The 17,099-nt window shown below is 38.9% G+C and overlaps 1 protein-coding gene across 12 annotated transcripts in view; it reads right to left on the minus strand.

Annotated features, from left to right (window-relative positions):
- The window catches only part of LOC129700259 (neuronal PAS domain-containing protein 3), a 791,362-nt gene that overhangs the window by 5,204 nt on the left and 769,059 nt on the right, over window positions 1–17,099 (minus strand). For all 12 annotated transcript variants that reach the window (XM_055640580.1, XM_055640579.1, XM_055640574.1 and 9 more), the window contains 2 exons: window positions 14,113–14,260; window positions 4,882–4,997 (listed from right to left, as the gene is read on the minus strand). In XM_055640580.1, the coding sequence (XP_055496555.1) occupies window positions 4,882–4,997; window positions 14,113–14,260 (264 nt within the window). The remainder of the gene's footprint in view (window positions 1–4,881; window positions 4,998–14,112; window positions 14,261–17,099) is intronic.

Below are 17,099 nucleotides of genomic sequence, written 5' to 3' on the forward strand. Positions count from 1 at the left end.
CCATAGCGCTGGCTCCGTCAGTCCGCCCACTCGCTCGCTGCAACACCGGCCAGCCGGCAGCCCAACCGACCCCTCACAGCATCCACCGGCCTACCGGCAGCTCGACCGATCCTTTACCACACTCACCGGCCTACCGACAGCCCGACTGACCGACCCACTGACTGACAGACCGACTGACTGACTGACTGACTGACCCTAATCCTAATCCTAGCTCTACATATTTATTTATCATTTTTATTTAACAGTCCACATCATAACTTTACAAAGATACATCAATTGTAAAACAAAATTATCAGCAACGTTAGCATTACCTTTATTCCTTCGAAACCTTGCTATTGTTTTGGTGTAATTAGGAGTCAGCCATGATCGCAGAGAGCTCACTGCCTAGCTACCATGAAATAAAGCACGTGATTGGTCAATTGGCGTCCGACGCAATGTCAAACGTGCATTGATTGGACAATTACTACTCGGAAAATTTGAGGTTTTTCTCATATTTTAAAAATATGTGTAGGTTTTGTTCATGACGAGTTTCAGGTATGATTTCTATAATATTTTTACACAATATGTTAAAAATACAGGTAGATACGTGATTTGGGTCACGAAATGAAATGAAAAAGCACCTCAGCCCACAGCCGATAACAGGCAACATTGCTGTGTCATTTTTCAAAGGCCCACAAAATAATCTTGGTAATGTTTGCCTGTCTGATTTTAGGCTCTGATACCTTTCACATTGTCAGTTCCCAAACATATCTTCCGGTTTGTGGATGGGGACAATTTCATATCTGTCTAGAAGTGGCAAAATTCAGCAGGGTTTTACATCTGGTGCCCGCAACTCACTGGCAAAAGGGAAAAGAGGGGTACGCTGCCACGTGCTTCAGGATTCTAGCTAAAAGAAGGGTCATTGCCACAGCAGGCTACAATCTGCTAATTCTCCAATTAAAAAGGGTCGTACAATTGCATCAGCATATTCTACTACTATCCACAATGCTAACTTTTTAGTGAAGAGCAGAATAACAAATGTAAAATGATGTACACCTGCAATCTTTAAAATGATCAATTTCAAATCAATCTACAAATGCAAAATTTGCAGAAATCTATTCATCCACAGCACAAAGTGATACATTTATGAAACCTCTGCACCGGATTTTTCTGTTTCAATTCAAAACATTTTTACATGAAATTCTCTATGGTGAATTGCTTGGTTTCCTTCAATGATTCATTCCTTTTTGTTTACTCAGACGTTTTGGCTGCAGATATTACCTTACACTTGGTAAAAAATACTCATGGAACCAAAGCTTCCAAAGGTAATACTTCTGCATTGTGCTCCTTTATTTAACTCCCCCCAAGAGAAATCAATTGAAAGAGGCTGATGTACAATAATAGGTACAAAATATAAATCATTGATAGAACCAAGGAGGAATTCAGATGAAACTTCTTTACTCAGAGAATGGAGAAATTGTAGAAGTTGTAGGAAATGTAATTAATAACTGAAGTGCAAATGAGATCAGTCATAAAGTACCATTAAGTGTGCTATGTATGTTGTGTGTTGTAAGACTTTTAGCTTAAAATGAACTCTATGATGCCCCAGTATTATAATGTCTATCACAGGCTTTAAAAGACACTTTTGGGAAAATGGGACCAGTTAGATAGGGAATTTTGGTCAACATGAACATTGGGCTAAAGGGCCTGTTTCCGTGCTGTCTGATTATATGAATAAAACATGCAACCATTATCTACATTCAATTTCTCTGTAGTGGCAGTGAGAGAAATTGTGGCAATTAACCTCCCTACTTTGATAATGAGCACTGTTTTTAGTTGTAATCAATATCCGCCATTATTTATGTATGATAGGCAGTTATCTCAGAAAAGGCAGTTATTGGAAGAATAACTGGCAGTGTCATTCCTTGGTTACTATTTCAGGAGATTATTCAATATTGGTGACGCAACTAGAATTATCTGCCATATGAATTAGATATTGTAGCCAAAACAAGTCCTTTTAATATTGCTCACTATTACTACTTAGTTTATTATTGTATCATGCACCTAGGTACGGTGAAAACTTTTGTTTGCATGCTATCCAATCAAAGAAAAGTATACATAAATACAATCAAGGGCACAACATTTAGTGCTGTTGTTGAAATAAAGATTTAAAAGAGTCGATTGATTGTAATGGATGATAGCAGATCCTGTTCTGGGCCTGGCATGCTCAGGGCACCATCTTGGATAGATGCATCTGATCACATTACAGGAAGGATGTGGAGGCTTTGGAAAGAAAGGGTGTGGGGAGGTTTCCCAGAATACTTCCTGGAGGTATTAGCTACACAGAGAGGTTGGACAGAGTTGGATTATTTTCTCTGGGGAATGCTGGAGATTGTGGGGTGACCTGATAGAAGTATATAAAATTATGAGACGCAGATAGGGAGGACAGTCAGAACCTTCATCACAGGATGAAAAAAATTAAATACTAGAAGCCATAGTTTTAAGGTATGAGCGACAAAGTTTAAAAGAGAAGTGTGGGGCTAGATTTTTGCACAAAGAGAGGTGAGTGCCTGGAACGCACTGCCAGTGGTTGTGCGATAATGGCATTTTAGAGACATTTGGATAGGCATATGAATATGTATGGAAGGGAGGGATATGGATTATGTGCAGGTAGATAAGATATGGTCTTAACATCCTGTTCAGCAAAGACAATGTGGGCCAAAGGACCCGTTCCTGTGCTGCACTGTTCTGTGTTCTTTGTTCTACTAGTTCCAATGGTACAACTTCCATTGTTGCACCCGGTGCTTACTGCCACACTGCCTTCATTAGGTTAAAAGATGAATTTATCAACAGTGGGCAAGATTTACATTGCTAACAGATAAATGTGAGTTTATGGATAAGAGGGAAGTTGTTTAGGACCGAGATGAGACAATCATTTTTTACACAGAGAGTGGTGAATCTGTGGAATTCTCTGCCACAGAAGGTAGTTGAGGCCAGTTCATTGGCTGGATTTAAGAGGGAGTTAGATGTGGCCCTTGCGGCTAAAGGGATCGGGGAGTATGGAGAGAAAGCAGGAATGGGATATTGATTTGGATGATCAGCAATGATCATATTGAATGGCGGTGCAGGCTCGAAGGGCCGAATGGCTTACTCCTGCACCTATTTTCTATGTTTCTATGTTTCTATAAAGCTATTCAATTTGTGAAATCAGTTTGAAATTACTGTATGTCAGGTAATTAGATAATCTGGCGAGGTATTCCTCAACTTCAGAAAAGGATCAATATGTACCCTCAATGCTATCTAAGTACTACTGGTTTGGGGAGCAGGCCGAGAGATGAGTCCATTGAGGCCACAGACAAAATGATGGATGAGATGGCAAGTGTTACAGGAAGGAATAATATGGACTCAATGCTTAAATAATAATGCTTTGATTTTAATCCAAGGCTCTCAGTGAAATCCCTGCAAGACTGTTATTGTATCACCAATTCTGTGTGATTCCCTCTAACAAGCTCTTTGCTGTGAAAAAGGGACATAAATGCCACAAATTGTGACGCCGAATGAATCTCTGGAGCATTGAGCTGTCAATTTCTCCGAAATGCTGGCAGTTCTGTGGTGAATACCTGGCATTTTCCTGGGGAAACACATGCCAGTGCAGGACTTTGGCACCTGCACATGCAAACTAGGAAAACTAATTTGGTGATCGGTGAATCCCAGCCGCGTGCAGGTGCAAAGTGTACAAATTTGCTGAACTGCGTACTTGGGGAATCTGCTCAGAGAACTGGTTCCAGGTTGGACCTGATCCAAGATGCACAAATCCATTCATTTCAATGGAAATGTTTAAAGCAGCAAGAAAGATAGATAAGAATTAGGTAAATTATTTATTTTAAATCAGTAATGTTTGCAGTAGTGTCCTATTTATTTAACGGGGTGGGAGATTGCAACCTTCACATGGTCCACCCTGTTTCGACAAATGCAATTAACCTGGCGTGCACAAACAGAAGATCAAACAGAACAAGTTGTCTTACAACTTTAGGCTGTGCACGCCATATGCAAGAAGAAGATTTATGTTAAAGTTACATTATTTTTCCTGTTGTTTTCATTGTTAATAGTTTTAGCATGCTTCTGACTGTCAGGGGTGATATTTAGGAACATTGCAAAAGCTTGACAGCTTTGATGGGTGGTAATGTGTACGTGTGGATTTACCATTTGTTACTGGCTTTCTGTGGGTGGGTAATTATTTGGCTTGCTTGTCTAACCCAGTTACATTAAGGCCTCAACAAAGGACTCTCAAGCAGCAAGTTCAGTTTTACGGATCTGTGGCTGGTAACAACAGAAAGTGCAAGCAACGGGACCCACATGGCAAATTCCAGGTCGTGAGGTTTATCTACTGGACTGCAGCCTACAATATCGTGAAGTCCTGTAGTTGGCGTGCTCGTAATTACACCATAGAATTACATAGAGCCTGGATCAAATTTCAGTAATTGATAGAATAAAATTTACTGGTTTAAGAATAATCAAACTAGTGCAGAGACAACCTAAAGTAATAGACAGTGAAAGACACCTGTAAGTAGCTGTTGTCCTTACAAATGATCTGTCATAATGCAACATCAACCTATTAATTTGTAATCTATTCCTGTCAATGTTATGATCCATCCCAGAGGATGTGGTACATATTCAGATACTCAAATGTATGCTTCTGGTAAACAGAGATAGCAGTACCCTTTGACTTGTATTTGCATGTTTTGCATTTTGTTGTCATTAACTTGTTTTTAAATATTTGTCAACCATAAATAATGGCAATGCAAATAAGCTGTAAGAAAAATACACAAAGAATTTTGATCCACAAAAACATTTAGATTTGGCAGAAAAAGCTAGTGCTGGATTTAATGTTACTAGTAATACCTGAGTTTTCTTTAGAATCAGATTCCGAGTCAGAAGTCTCAGACGATTCAGAGGTTTTCTCGGGAAGATTAGGAAGCTGTGCAATATCCATCGGGATGTCCTTATGTTCAAAGTCGCTAGGAAAATAACATTTACATTAGACTCTGTCTACACCAATTGTCAAATATCTTTTCAGGGTCTAAATATTTGTTATTTTCTCGCATTAAAGAGAAATGAGTAAAACACATTCTTCAAGACATTGAGAGATTCTTCTCCAGACAAATTAAAATAAGTTTCATTCAGGTGACAAAATAATGAAAGGTCATCGACCTGAAACATTAACTCTGTTTCTGCCTCCACAAATGCTGCCTGGCCTGCTGAGATTCTAATTCAAATTTTCAACATTTGTTATTTTTGTTTGCTTTTGTAATTTTATTCAAATGCTCACTTCATCACAAATAATTTAAATTTCTATAGGTAACACAATAAAGTGCCTTGCCTTTTGAGCACTTTTTCAGGAAACAGATTATCTTCATTGTTTACAGTGCAAAAAGTAAGTGGCGGGGATTAACTTTGATCCAAGCCAAGCCTGGTCTGCACCAAATAGAAGCTAAAATGAAAACATTACAGATGTTGGATATCTGAAATAAAACAAAATGCTTGAAGGTGGGGAGAAATATAGAGCTAACATATCAGAACGTTGTTTGGAAAGATATGGAGGCATTGTGACTATAAATTCATCTCCGTGATATTTAACTTAAGTAAAACTGGTTAAGGGGCACTTGGAGAGACACTAGGAACAAATGAAAATGGTTATGGTATTTGGAAACCAAACTTCATAGTCGCTGGATATTTCCAGAGGAATTGTTTCAGGCTAACCACCTTGAGATGGTTCATCAATCGCTCACTCCCCATCAGGTCAGATACGATAAAGATTACTGTGTTTAGCTCCAGCTGCAGCAAGAGCTGAACAATAACCATGGCTGGACTGATACCTGGTAAATCATATTTCCACTTCCAGAGTGCCAGCCAATGACCACAATTAAAAGAGGACAACACCGTTGCCGTGTTCCCCACCAGAGACTGGTCATTTCTGGAGTAAATGGATCATCCCCAATTCCTCAAAGTATTTCTGTTACATCCAAAGCACAAGTCAAGATTTCCACAGTGGATGCAATTTCAGAAATCTTTAAGAAACTTGACACCGTACAAGAGAAAGTCATTGTCCCAAGACACCATCTTGTCATGTGCACTACAACAAATCATCATGAGTCTTTTTCTCATTCCTTCCTGATGCATGACTTCCGCCAACCAGAAATTCGAAGGAAAGTCCTCTCCCTGGTGTATATTGACATTGGGTCAAAACCTAGGAACTTCCTACCAATCAGAGTTGTGGATGCACTGGCAGAAAATAAATAAAACAAACTACCAATTGGGATGGGCAATGTGTGGTCTGCTTTGCTTGCAATTCCCACATCCCAAATGAGAAGAAGAGAAAACCATGGTTTTCAGAGTAAGACTAGACTGCTCTTAGTTATACAAAACTAAGTACAGAGGAACCTCTGTAATTCAGATTGTTTGCCATGGAGAAATGAGGCAGATTTCCATATTTCAACACCCAGCGTTTTCCACACCTCGGGCAACGCAAAAACAGAGAGATCTGAAAGAATGTATGTGCACCAGGAACAGTGCACAACTGATAAACTGGATGGAAGTCACATGGCATACATTACTATGGCAATGACATTACAAATCAGTTTGTTTTGTCTGCTTTTTACACTGAGCCACTAGTAGGTCTGGTTCTATTTATGGTGCAGGAAATCTACAGAGGACACCATCTCCCTTGCACTACATTCAGCCCTGGTTCTCCTTTGATAATTAGAACATTATGTCAGGATGCTTTTATTGCAGCTCTGCCTTCACCACCATAACACAGAATAAGCTCATTCCTAAACCTCTGGACCTTGGAATTGAGGGGCTTTATCTGCAACTGGCCTCTGGACTGGCAGGCCTCAGTCGGTTAGAATTGCTTATAACATTTCCTCTACTTTGACCCTCAACGATGGTGCTCCTCATAGTTGTGTGTTCAGTTCCTGGCCCTACTCCCTGAACACCTATGATTCTATGACCAACTACATCACCAATAACACCACGGCCATTAGCCAGATCTACGAGGACGATGAGATAAAGCACAAGAACGAAATTGAGAATCTAGCATCCTGGTGTCAGCGCAGTAACCCAGGCCTTAACATCATCAAGTTCAAAGAGTAGGTTGTTCTAAGAAAAGTGAATGGGGGAAACACAACCCTGTCCTTATCGTCTTGTTGCTGTAGATATGGTTGACAGCTTCAAATACCTAAGTATCCATATTACCAACAAAGTAACCTGGTCCCTTCACACTTTCCTAGGCATCTGAGAAATTTCGACATGCCCGTCAAGATTTGCTCAAAATTCTGCAGATGCACAATAGAAAGTATTCTGATGGGATGCATCTCAGCCTGGTATGGGAACTGCTCTGCTTCTGACTGCCTGACCCAGCAGAGAGTGTTGAGCACAGCCCTGTCCATCACAGGCGTGTCAATTCCTTCTATCCAGTCCATCTTCACGGTACATTGCATCAGGAAGGCTGAAAGTATTGTCATGTTTGCCCGTCACCTGGCCATTCCCTGTTCTCTCTTCCACCTTTTGGGAGAATGAATAGGAGATAAATAGAACAGTATAACTTAGGAACAGGCCGTTTGGCCCATAATGACTGTGCCTAACTGGATGCCAAGAGTAACTCTAATCTGTCTGCACTTAATCCATATTCCTTCATTGCCAGTATATCCACGTGCTTATCCAAAAGTCTCTTAAATGCCACTATTGTATCTGTCTCCATCATTACCGCCAGTAGCATGTTCCAGGCACTTACAACCCTTTATGTAAAAAAATAATTGACCCGGCACATCTCCATTTAATGTTAAAGCTAACCCTCTAATATTTGATATTTCAATCGAGGAAAAAGGATTGGACTGTCTACCCTACTTAACCCTCTCTAAATTGTATATACTTCTACCAGGTCTCCCTATAACCTGGGGGCTTCGATCCCACTGTTATCTTACTCCCTGTTCCCAGAGGTATCAAGTGCTGCCACTTATTATTAACTCTTCCTTCCCAAGGGTTACCCTTCACAAATGGATCTAAGTGCACATGAATGAGGAAGATAAAGTCATGAGTTTATTTGATGTGGATCAGAGGGAGTTGAGGACGATGGGATAGAAGAAGGAAAAAAATAGGATGCTGAGGCAGATAGCCCAAGAAAAATAAATAGAAGAAAAATATTGGAACAATGCTTTGTTGTGTTTGGTGGGGAGAATCTTCTGGAGGAATGAAGAGCAGGTAGGGATCCTACTGAGGCAGTTGAGGTTGAAAGATATCCTGTTAGAGGATGTGGCATTCTTCATTCTTTCAGAAGCAGGATGGATGACTGTTCTTTAAGTTTACTAAATAGGATAGGCCCTTCCTTATAACATTGTATAACACCAGTAAATATTCTTACTTGTAACAGTCTTATCGCCATCCTTTATTATGATAATACAGAACATTTCAAAGGAAAATAAAAATGCAGTTGACAGAGCTTTATAAACAGACAAGTCCATCTCATCAAAATGCATATCTCTTCATCGGTGGGTGACATGAAGCTCAAGAAAATAGCGCCTGGCACTTTCTACCATAAAACACAATGAGTAAAGAAATGTATTTTTACTAACACCAGTTAAATAATAGTCTGAATGTCTCCTGGGTGTTCATATTTGGCTCATTTCAAGCAGTATGCATGACTTGAAGCAACAGTGCTCTAAAGTAAATTTGCACACAGTTAACATGTTCAGTTTCAGGAGTAATAAATGAAAATTTCATTATAATCATTTTAAAATAAACCAGCAAAGAATGTTTCGTTTTAATCCATTTGGGAATGCTGAATGTCAGAACAAAATCAATCCACTGCTGCAAATTTATGTGTTATTACTTCTGTTAGAAACTGTTTGGATTTTACCCAAGACAATTTCCCTCAGCTCCCTTTACTATCCTTTCACCAATTACTCCAAAGCAATTTTAAATGTTCTAATCCAGCAGAGTTCCTTTGTTTCAATTCATGGTCATCTCAAGGTTAAAATCTACCTGTGTTAATAAATTACAATGTTATCCACATTTCAAAGTAATTAATTTACCGAAAGATTCAATGGGAAGTCTGGGGATAACAAAGTATAAATGCAATGTTTTTGCTTTCTGTCCCACTTTTGTTATCCCACTTTTTAAGAAATGTGGGAGAGAAAACAGGGAATTATAGACCAGTTAGCCTGACATCAGTAGTGGGGAAGATGCTGGAGTCAATCATAAAAGATAAAATAGCGGAACATTTGGACAGCAGTAGCAGGATCGGTCCGAGTCAGCATGGATTTACGAAGGGGAAATCATGCTTGACTAATCTTCTGGAATTTTTTGAGGATGTAACTTGGAAAATGGACAAGGGAGTGCCAGTGGATGTAGTGTACCTGGACTTTCAGAAAGCATTTGATAAGGTCCCACATAGGAGATTAGTGGTCAAAATTAGGGCACATGGTATTGGGGGTAGGGTGCTAACATGGATAGAAAATTGGTTGGCAGACAGGAAACAAAGAGTAGGGATTAACGGGTCCCTTTCAGAATGGCAGGCAGTGACTAGTGGGGTACCGCAAGGCTCGGTGCTGGGACCACAGCTATTTCCAATATACATCAATAATTTAGCTGAATGGATTCAAAGTAACATTAGCAAATTTGCAGATGACACAAAGGTGGGTGGCAGTGTGAACTGTGAGGAGGATGCTATGTGAATGCATGGTGACTTGGACATGTTGGGGGAGTGGGCAGATGCAGTTTAACGTAGATAAATGTGAGGTTATCCACTTTGGTAGCAAAAACGGGAAGGTTATTATCTAAATGGTGTCAAGTTGGGAAAAGGGGAAGTACAACAGGATCTGGGGGTCCTTGTTCATCAGTCAATTAAAGTAAGCATGCATGTACAGCAGGCAGTAAAGAAAGTCAATGACATAACAAGAGGAGTTGAGTGTAGGAGCAAAGAGGTCCTTCTGCAATTGTACAGGGCCCTAGTGAGACCACACCTGGAGTATTGTATGCAGTTTTGGTCCCATAATTTGAGGAAGAACATTCTTGCTATTGAGGGAGTACGGCGTAGGTTTACAAGGTTAATTCCCGGGATGGTGGGACTGTCATATGCTGAGAGAATGGAGCGACTGGGCTTGTATACTCTGAAATTTAGTTGAGAGGGGATCTTATTGAAACTTATAAGATTATAAAGGGTTTGGACACGCTAGAGGTAGGAAACATGTTCCCGATGTTGGGGGAGTCCAGAACCAGGGGCCACAGTTTAAGAATAAGGGGTAAGCCATTTAGAACGGAGATGAGGAAACACATTTTCACACAGAGTTGTGAGTCTTTGGAATTCTCTGCCTCAGAGGGCGGGGGAGGCCGGTTCTCTGGATACTTTCAAGAGAGAGCTCGATAGGACTCTTAAAGATAGTGGAGTCAGGGGATATGGGGAAAAGGCAGGAATGGGGTACTGATTGGGGATGATCAGCCATGATCACATTGAATGGCGGTGTTGGCTCGAAGGGCCGAATGGCCTACTCCTGCACCTATTTTCCATTGTCTAAACTATCACAAAAGCAAATATATTTAAATATAACATTATTTGCTGTATTCCTCATATTTGCTTGTAATATCTTTGGTAGTTTATCTATTTAAATGAATGAAAACATGAATCACCCAACAAAAGCACTGCCATAAAGGATCCTGGCTGTTTTGAACTTAATCCTTTGTAAAGAAATTGATTAATTGATTGAAAGATACTCTATGGAAATGGGCCCTTCAGCCCACCGAGTTCATGCTGACCATCAATTGCCTGTTCACACCAGTTCGATGTTATCCCACTTTCGCATCAACCCCCTACATACTGAAATCAATTTACAGCAGCCCATTAACCTACAAACCTACATGTGTTTGGGATGTGGGAGGAAACCAGACCACCCGGAGAACACCCACAGAATCACAGGGAGATTGTGCAAACTCCACACAGACAGTGCCCAAGGTCAGGTTTGAACCCAGGTCCATGTCATTGGGAGGCAGCGGGTGTACCAGCATGTAAAGAAGACCAAAAGAAAGTGCAGGCAATGCAAGATAGTGACCAAAGTAATTTAAGAGAAACATCTTTACTTATAGAATGTGAAGAATGTTGAGCTCACTACCACATGGAATTTCCGAGATGAATATTAAGGATACATTTAAAAGGAACCTATTTAAACACAGGAGAGAGAAAAGAATGAAAATATAAATTGAAGGGGTTAGATGAAGTGCTGTAGACAGAATATTGTGCAATGCCTTAATACTGACATTGATCTATTGAATGGATTGGATTGTTATTAGTTTAGTTTAGTTTAGACACTAGTTTAGTTTAGTTTGGCCCACCGATCCCACACTGACCACTGATCACCCGTTCACACTGGTTCTTTGTTATTTCACTTTGCATCCATTCCTGACACATGAGGGGCAATTTACTGAAGCCAACAAACCTATTGACTTCCAAACCGGCACATGTTTGAGATGTAGGAGGAAATCCTGAGGAAACCCACTTTGGAGAACATGCAAACTCCTCACAGACAGCACCCAAGGTCAGGATCGATCCCAGGTCATTAGTGCTGTAAGGTAGCAGTTCCACCAGCAGTGTCACACTATTCAATAGTGTGAAGCAACAGCCATGTCAGATTCTGACCAAAAGTATTCTATACCTGGAATGTTTTTACAAACTTTTTTTTGCACACACATTTCTGCACAGGCTGTGCGATTTGTTTAGTTTATCTTGAGCGATCAATGCATATGGTATACATACGTGGAGTTCACCAGATACGAAACTGGCTTCGAAACTCGGAAATAAACATGTTTCTATTTGTCTTTCTCCCAATTTGTATTAATGCTATTCTTGACTGGCAAACCTTAGCCCAAATAAATCTATGTGAATAATCACCCGGTTATTCTGTTTATAGATATCAACGTAAATTTAAGCAACCCCAATAACTGTAATGTAGAAATTTAAATAACAGTTTGACTGTGGGATCATGGTCATGGGGTAGATATGAGGAAAAGAAGTGTCTCGACCTGAAATTTTGCCTATCTTTGTTCTCCTGAGATCCTGCCTGACCCGCTAAGCTGTTCCAATTGTCTGTGTCTTCACCAATAAATGTAATTTGTATTCAGATTTAAATTTCACTAGTTAAAAAAAAGATTCAGATCTCCAGATTATCATTGATATGGAAGCTTGACTTTGGATATCTGAATTAAAGAAAGGACCAGATATACACTTGGATCTGCTTTTAAAATGAGACTAGTGTTTGTGTGCATTAGATATGCAACTGCCATTTCATTCTTTATTTTGTAACATTGAGAAGATAATGATCAGAACATCTTACTGCTGAACAAAGATACTAGAGGAGTATCTTTTGCTGCTGAACACACCCGAACAGTCTAACTCGTTGTAGGCTGTTTCTGTTGCTCAATAAGCAGTGTCTTAGAGCGATGTAAAACAGATCTACATGAAATATCCACTGATTTTCTCTGCATCAGAAGGCAGTGGAGGCTAATTCACTGGATGCTTTCAAGAGAGAGTTAGATATAGTTCTTTGGGCTAATGGAATCAAGGGATATGGGGAGAAATCAGGAATGGGGTACTGATTTAGGATGATCAGCCATGATCATATTGATGGTGGTCTCAAAGGGCCTACTCCTGCACATGTTTTCAATGTTTCTATGTATCTTCCTCTTTTATTTCTGGTAATTTACTGATTTCTATTTTGCATTTCTTAATCGCTTGGTCACAATCAAGAACATATTGTTCAGTAGCCAAGTATCCTATCTCACCACATTAGTTTCAGTTGACCTTTTGTAATTTATCAGTTCATGTCAATTTCAGCAGCTGAGTCCCTATCACAAGGTATATGATCCACAGATCAAGATATGATGAGTGGAGGTGGCCTCAATTCATTCACAAATGTCAAAATGAAGTGAAAACAGGAAATGTTACTGTGGTTACAGCATTAAAATAATGTTTATAACACACCATCCTATTCTCCGAGTTTATATTCAGCTTCAAATCATCCACATTCTCCTCTTTCTTTGTCTGATGAACTCAGATATAGTGCAACCTCCTTCTGCTTGAGAGGGAAATGGTTGTGCATTTCTTGTTGCCATCAGTGTTACTCTCTGATTGGCAAACAAGGGACATGTGTTTGTAATGCCTAGTTGCTTTTGCTCAATTTCCCTGGCACTTAAATCAGACACTCCACTGACGCAGAGAACTGTATCTATTGATCGGGATAAAGACTGGATAAAACGTTAGTCAAGGGTGGTTGAATTATAATCAAAGTTGGCAATTAAAGTTTGAATTTCCTGTTGGGCATTTGGTTTGGTCCTGAGAGGGCAGTGTGAAATTACCTTTCCATTATAGGCAAAAGCTGTAAATAGTAAGAGAAACACAAACTTAACATGGCCTTCTATATTCTGTATATTCATCATAACTGAAGTTTAAAATATAATTATAAAAATATAAATTTAAGATATTAATGACATTCTTATTTTCTCTATTGAAACCTGAGAAATGTATTAAACATATAGTTTCCAAATGGGGATGTACTTTATACAAGCTTAATATGCTTTGTTTGTAATTAAACTGGCAGTGGAATAGTGATTTGATTGTTATATTATTACAAATTCTGTTGCATATATAAAAATGCCAGTCCAGATGCTGGATTGGTTCTCCTAGTTACTTATCTTTTTTATGTCCCATGACTGGCTATCAGTAATTGAAGTGATTGCAATAAATTTACTGCAGTCTAGTGGTATATAGTTTAATGTTACTTTTATACATTTTATTTTGCAGAATTAAATGGTTTCTGTAGGGGAGGTTTGTTAAGTTACCATTCATTTTTTGGCAAAAATAGTTTAATTTAGTCCAGATAGATGGGTTGATGTAAATGAATATTTTGAGACATGAGCAACTTAATAAATACATGAATTGCATGTGTAAAAACATGAGCAATAACTACAGTAAATATGTCAATATTTGTGCCCAATGAATCTAAAACTGATACTGAAGGAACCTGTTGCAGGGATTTTTTAGATACTGAGTATCAAATATTATTGCTTGGCATGACTGTATTTTCTTACCTCAGAAGGTAATTGACCCAGATAACATTTTTCTCATTGGCATTTTTTACATTGATTGTAATAGTGGCACAGGACTGGATCCAAATATAGCCTCCATTTTTCTGCAGCCAGCGATAGTATTTCGTTATACATTGGCCCTTATTCAATACTAAACAAAGGAGATTGATTTCCATTAGTAAGAGAATTAATGTAGGAAGGACAATAACACTTAACAAATGTGAAAGTAGACCTCACAAACCATTTTACGATGAACAAACAACCTACTTGTATTCTACTCTTGTGAACAAAAAACAGATTGGTGCCTTCTCCACAGTTTTTGTCCACTCCAGTCATGAGCTGGAGGGCACGTTTACCTTGCAACATTTTTCAGTCAATAACAGCATGTTGGAAATCAGACACACTGCATCTGTTGCATTGTCATCTTTCAACATGTTGGGTCAGCATAAGACTGCTGCAAGAGGTATACAGGCCACCATTTTTTCAAGTGATATTGGGAAATATTGTGCAAAGAAAGATTTCTGCTTCTACACATTGAACTAAATGCAGTAAGGATGTGGCTGATAAATATTTATCACATTCCTTTGCTTTCAAGCCTCAAATGTTTTTTTTTAAAAAGTTGCAGATATCAGCACTTATGCAGTGTTACAAATATATGCATTATTATATAAAAATGAACATTTGCTGATGGTAGTTGTCGTTTGGCTAAAGGTATGCACACATTAAGGCAAAACGTACTGAAAAATGTCACAATTAGTTCAGAAGCATCCAGAGCAGATATGCAGTAACATATTTATTACAAATCCTAACCACAAGGGGGTGCATTTTCCACACTAACCACTCTTGGGCCCTGGAATGTACAATTGCTACACTTCTGCTTCGATGAAGAAACTCTAATTACGGTAATAAATCTGATCATCTTAGCTGTGAAATGGTTTTGTCAACTGATACATATTTCCATTAATCATTTGCAGCTATAAATTAGAACAAGATGGAATGTTTCAGAGCAACTTATTTCATTTACCAGTATGTTCAATCTGTCTGTTTAATTGCAACTAATAAGTGTCAAATGTACAACCACTGTGTAAATTTTGAGGAATGATACTGAAAGGAACATATTCTTCTTTAGAAATGAATTTCAAGTTAAAAGTGGGTTAATTTGTAGTTTGCTGGTCAATAAAAGTAGTTTCAATGACTAAAAAGGAAGAATTTGCATAAACTATGAACGTTGCACCACGAATAATTAACCATCATATGACAATGCTACTTGTAAAATGATAAATGTCTTCAAAAAATTAAATCTACTCAACAGTCTCAATAAACTGCTCGGAGTGTGCAATCAGGCTTATCTTTAGCAGTCCTGATTACGTAGCCAAATGGCTAATCTTTCAATAACAAAATTGCACCATAGCTACATTTAGATTATGATTTTGAGCAGTCAAAGTATAAAATGGATTCCTTTGAATCCCATGATTACATTAACTCTGCACACATTGGCGAACCAATGGCGTCATATCCTGATAACCAGATTTACAGTATTTAAACTAAAAGTTTTTTCATTGACACAGAATCTAAATTGCACTGCATTAGTATTCACCAAGGAAAAGAACATAGAGGATGCTGCTTGGGATAGAGGTTATTAGCTTACAAGGAGATGTTGGACAATCTTGGATTTATTTTTCTGGAGGTTTAGAGGCTGTTGGTAGATCTGATATAAAGAAATCATAATTTTATATTTATACAATTATAAGAGACATAGTTAGAGTAGACAATCAGAATCTTATTCCGAGAGTAGCAATGTTAAATACTAGAGTCATACAGCTTGGAAACACGCCCTTCATCCTAACTTGCTAATGCCACCATGATGCCCCATCCACACTAGTCCCACCTCCCCACATTTGGCCCATATCACTCTAAACCTTTCATATCCATGTGCCTCTCCAAATGTCTTTTAAATGTCGTTATAATATATTATAATTACAATTTATGCTGCAGTTAGGCACGACATTGAGACTACATCTGGAATATTAAGTTCGGTAATGGTCTCCTTATATAAGGAAGAATGTTAAAGTTTTCAAGCAAAGAACACCAGGAATGGCTAAGTTGTCTTAGGAGGAAAGGTTGAAAAGGTTGTACTTTCGCTGAGGTTTGTGAGTCTTTGGATACAGTGGAGGACAATGGAGGACAATAGAGACAGAGTCTTTGAATATTTCTAAGGTGGAGACAGATTTTTAATAAGTGAGTGAAAGATGGCATAGGTGCACAGGAATGAGCTTTCAATCAGATTAGCCACAATCTTATTAAATGGCACAGAAGATTTGAGGATCCTACTCCTGCTAATTCATAGAGTCAGAGAGCAACAGCATGGAAATAAGCCCTTAAATTCCCCATGCCCATGTTAACTATCTGCCACCCATTTTTTAAATGATCACAACATTCTTATCTCATGGTTAAAAAGGCATATGGTATGTTTGCTTTCATATGTTGGGGCCTTTTGTATACGAGTCAGGAAATCATGATGCAGCTTTATAGAACTTTGGTTAGGCTGCAATTTGAAGTATTGCATGCAGTTATTGTCGCCCCATAACAGGAAGGATGTGGAGGTTTTGGAAAAGTTGAAGAGGAGGTTTATCAGAATGGGGTTGGATAGACCTCTCTGATTATTCTCTCTGGAACGCCGGAGGTTGCAAGGATACCTGATAGAAGGATATAAAATTATGAGAGGCATTGTGGACAGTCAGAAACTTTTTTCCAGGATGAAAAAATCAAATTAGTATTTGGGCATAGCTTTAAGATGAGAGTAGCAAAGTTTATAGGCAATGTGTGGGGCAAGTTCTTTGTACAGAGGGTGGTGAGTGCCTGGAATGCGCTGCTGTTGAGACAGATATGATAGGGGCATTTAAGAGACTTTTGGACAGGCATATGGATATGCAGGGAATGGACATGGATTATGTGCAGGTAGATAAGAGATGGCATCATGTTCACCACAG

This window comes from Leucoraja erinacea, chromosome 9 (genome assembly GCF_028641065.1).
Source record: "Leucoraja erinacea ecotype New England chromosome 9, Leri_hhj_1, whole genome shotgun sequence".
Lineage (NCBI taxonomy): Eukaryota > Metazoa > Chordata > Chondrichthyes > Rajiformes > Rajidae > Leucoraja > Leucoraja erinaceus.